Source organism: Malania oleifera, chromosome 11 (genome assembly GCF_029873635.1).
Source record: "Malania oleifera isolate guangnan ecotype guangnan chromosome 11, ASM2987363v1, whole genome shotgun sequence".
NCBI lineage: Eukaryota > Viridiplantae > Streptophyta > Magnoliopsida > Santalales > Ximeniaceae > Malania > Malania oleifera.
The window spans coordinates 63,188,718-63,192,835 of NC_080427.1; the positions used below are offsets into that span (position 1 = coordinate 63,188,718).

Here is a 4,118-nt window from a genome sequence, read left to right on the forward strand (position 1 = left end):
CAATCTCACTCCAGTATAATGAAGATCAACACCTATGACCATACAACGCTTCATACGGTGCCATCCCAATACTGGCCTAATAGCTATTGTTATAAGCAAACTCAACCAGTGGCAAATACTGGATCCAACGACCTCTAAACTCTAGCACACATGCCCGCAACATTTCCTTGAGTATCTGTATGGTTCTCTCTGTCTGTCCATCGGTATGAGGATGAAATGTTGTATTGAATGTTAGTTGAGAACCCAAGGCTCCTTGCAAACTCTTCTAGAACTGAGATGTGAACTATGGATCCTGACTAGAAACGATGGACACTGGCACACCATGTAGTTTGACTATCTCCTATATATACAACTCTGCCAATCTACTCATGGAGTAGTTAACTCTGATTGAAAGAAAATGGGCAGTCTTCATCAATTGGTCAAAGACTACCCAAATGGCGTCTTGTCCATGAAGTGTCGGCAGTAATCCTGCGACAAAATTCATAGAAATGTGCTCCCACTTCCATTAAGGGATGTGAAGTGGTTGCAACGGTCCCGTTGGTTTCTGATGTTTAACCTTCACTTGCTGGCACATCAAATACTGCTCCACATATCCAATAATTTCCTTCTTCATATTACTCCACCAAAAAGACTCTCGTAAATTCATGTACATCTTAGTGCTTCCTGGGTGCACTGTATAAAGGGAACGATGCGCTTCCTCCAAAATAGTTCTTTTAATCTTAGCATAAGCAGGTACACATAGTCTAGTATAGAATCTCAACACTCCATCATCTGAGATATTAAAATATGTCCACTGTCCACTTCGCACCTTATCCATAATCTTTACCAATTCCACATCTTTCATCTGAGCAACTTTAATTCTTTCATGTAAAGTGGCCTGAATTACTAGATTGGCGATGAGTGCCTAGTGATCTCCCTTTACTAATTCCACACCCAATCTTTCTAAATCCATCCTAATCTTATGTTGAATTACTATTGTTGATACTGATGCACTTCCTAACTTACAACTCAGCACATCAGCTACCACGTTAACTTTTCCTGGGTGGTAACTGATGGTACAGTCATAATCTTCAATCAACTCTAGCCACCTCCTATTTTTCATATTTAACTCTTTTTACGTGAAAAAGTATTTAAGGATTTTGTGATCCATGAATATCTCACATTTTTCACTATATAAGTAGTGCCTCCAAATTTTCAACGCATAAACCATCGCTGCCAATTCCAGATCATGTGTCGGATAATTCCTCTCGTACTCCTTGAGTTGCTAAGAAGCATAAGTTACAACTTTCCCTTGTTGCATCAGCACGCATCTGAGTTCTTTTTTAGATGCATCATTGTAGATTACAAAACCCCATTCTCCTGAAGGGATTGTCATAATCGGTGCAGTGATAAGTCACTGCTTTAATTCCTGGAAGCTCTGCTCGCATTCGTCTATCGATTCATATATTACATTCTTCTTGGTCCATTTTTTCAGAGGGCCTGATAACTTAGAAAATCCCTTTACGAATCGGTGATAGTATCCTGCCAATCCAAAAAAAACTCTTGATCTCATGGAAAATTTTTGGTCTTACCCAGTCCATTACTGCCTTTATCTTGCTCGGATCCATAGAAATACCCCCCGGATATCATGTGTCTGAGGAATGTGACATGTTCCAACTAGACTTCACACTTCTTAAAATTTGGCATACAACTTCCTTTCTCTCAGCACCTTAAGAACTACCCTCAAATGGTCTTCGTGCTCCTCAAGGCTCCTTGAATATATCAGAATGCTATCAATAAAAACCCCAACAAACTGATCCAGATACTGATGGAAGACCCTATTCATCACATCCATGAATATAGCAGGAGCATTCGTCAGTCCGAACGACATAACCAGGAACTCATAATGGCCATACTGAGTTCGAAATGCTGTCTTCAGAACATCCTCTGCCTTGAACTTCACTTAGTGGTACTCGGATCAAAGATCAATCTCAGAAAAAACTTGTGTTCTTCGGTGTTGGTCAAACAAATCATCAATACAGGGTACCGGGTAATTATTCTTAATCATCACTTTATTTATCTCCCTGTAGTTGATACATATCCTTATTGACCCATCTTTTTTTTTTTACCAAGAGTACTGGTGCTCTCCAAGGTGACACACTAGGCCTGATAAATCCCTTGTCTAGTAATTCCTGCAGCTATTCTTTTAATTCTTTCAATTCCACCGGAGTCATTCTGTACAAAGCCTTAAAGATTGGAATTGTCCCTGGAGGTAGATCAATCGCAAATTCAACTTCACGATTAGGAGGAAACCCCGACAAATCCTCCGGAAACACATCAGAAAAATCCCTCATTATCAAGATATCTTCCAACTTTAATTCCTCCTCTCGCATTTTCTTCACACAGGCTAGGTACCCCTAACATCCCTCTAGAAGCAATCTCCTCACCTAAATAGCTTATAACATCTGCAGTGATGAGTGCATGCATGTCCCAACGTATTAGTACTCTTGCTCCCGTAGAGGTTTAAAGACTACCTATTTCCTATAGTAGTCAATACTGGCATAGTTGGCAGCCAGCTAGTTTATCCCCAAGATCACCTCAAACCCATGCATATCGAGGACCACCAAATTAGCAGGCAGTGACCTCCCCTAAACATTGATTCGAAAATCCCTAAGTATTCTCCTACACACCACTATGGCTCTTGTCGGTGTAGTTACTGATAAACCAACATCCGTTGGTTGAGCTTCTATTCCACATAACTTAATAAACTTCCAAACCATAAATAAATGAGTCACTCCTCAATCAAACAAAATAACAATTTTATATAACAAAATAGAAAAGGTACCTATCACCACATCGCTTGCCACCTCTGCGTCTCCCGGTGTGAGATAGTATACCTGTGCCTGAGTAGTGTTTCTCTGCTGGCTGTCTCGAGGTGCTTGGTAGTTTCTTTAGAATTTTCTAGGAGCAAGAGCATTACTCAATGACACATGACAATCTCGCTCCATGTGATCGGGCCAATCGCATCGATAGCAGGTAATTTCCCTAACCGGGCCTTCCCCTGAATGTCTCCTATAACACCGAGGGCAAGTAGGGGTGCTGGATTACCCTAAGGAACTCGATGCCCCACTACCTGCTTCTGGCCCACTTCATATCTCCTTGACTGCCCCCGACTGCTACTCACCTGAAATCCAGGAGGCGTGGGCCTCTTCCTTCGACTCTGTCCTCCTGTACCCCTCTGCCGACTGATCTCTGCTATGGTGGCTTTATCCACCAGTTCCGAAAAATCCCACACTTGCAAAACTGTCAGCTGCTTATATATTTCCCATCTCAGCTCTCTCTTGAACCTCTGCGCTTTTCTAAACTCATATAAGATTGTAAATGGGGCAAAATGGGACAGCTCCACGAATTTAGTAGCATACTATGACACTATCAGATGACCCTAGGTCAAATTAAGAAACTCCTCCATCTTAGCATCTCTAACGGAGGAGGGGAAGTAATGGTCGAAGAAAATCTCTTTAAAACGTCCCCAGGTCAGTGTTACGGGAACTGGCCTCTGCTTTTCCAAGAGCTTCACTATTGACCACCATTGCTCGACCTCACCCATCAGCTTAAATGTTACATAGAGAACTTTCTGCTCGTCACTGCAATGCAGTAGTTCTAGGATCTTCTCAATCTCTTGCATCCAATTCTCTACCATAATGGGGTCGGCACTTCCTGGAAAAGCCGAGGGATTCATCCCGGTGAACTACTCTATGGTGCAACCCTAATCTACTGGCGGGCAATCCTGCTCCCTGGAACTCTGTGCTATCTTCGCCATAACCTGCTGAACCACGCTACACAAGACTTGAGTTGAGTCACTGGCACCCAAGCTGGAAGCCATCACACGGCTACTAACTCTTGCATTCGTGTTATTATTTTAGGGGTCCATCCTGAAAATAGGACAAAAATAGTATTAGAATTTCAATATCTTAATGTGATCGGTACTATTATCTAACAAAGAAACAATTTATCATTTTACATCTTCAATATAGGCATTAGAACACAACTTAGACACAAAACCATTGATGGATTTTCTGATACCTATGAAACCATCGAAGGAAAACTTGAGATCCCGAGAGCCTGTTTTTAGGAAACCG

At 41.8% G+C, this 4,118-nt stretch overlaps 1 protein-coding gene across 1 annotated transcript; it reads right to left on the reverse strand.

The window, feature by feature from the left end:
- Positions 1-2,177: 2,177 nt before the first annotated feature.
- On the reverse strand, positions 2,178-3,718 carry LOC131167573 (uncharacterized). The gene is made up of 3 exons (XM_058126372.1): positions 3,441-3,718; positions 3,113-3,338; positions 2,178-2,303 (listed from the first exon to the last, which is right to left on the reverse strand). The coding sequence occupies exons 1-3, from the start codon at positions 3,716-3,718 to the stop codon at positions 2,178-2,180; spliced, it is 630 nt and encodes a 209-aa protein (XP_057982355.1).
- Between the last annotated feature and the right edge of the window lie 400 nt (positions 3,719-4,118).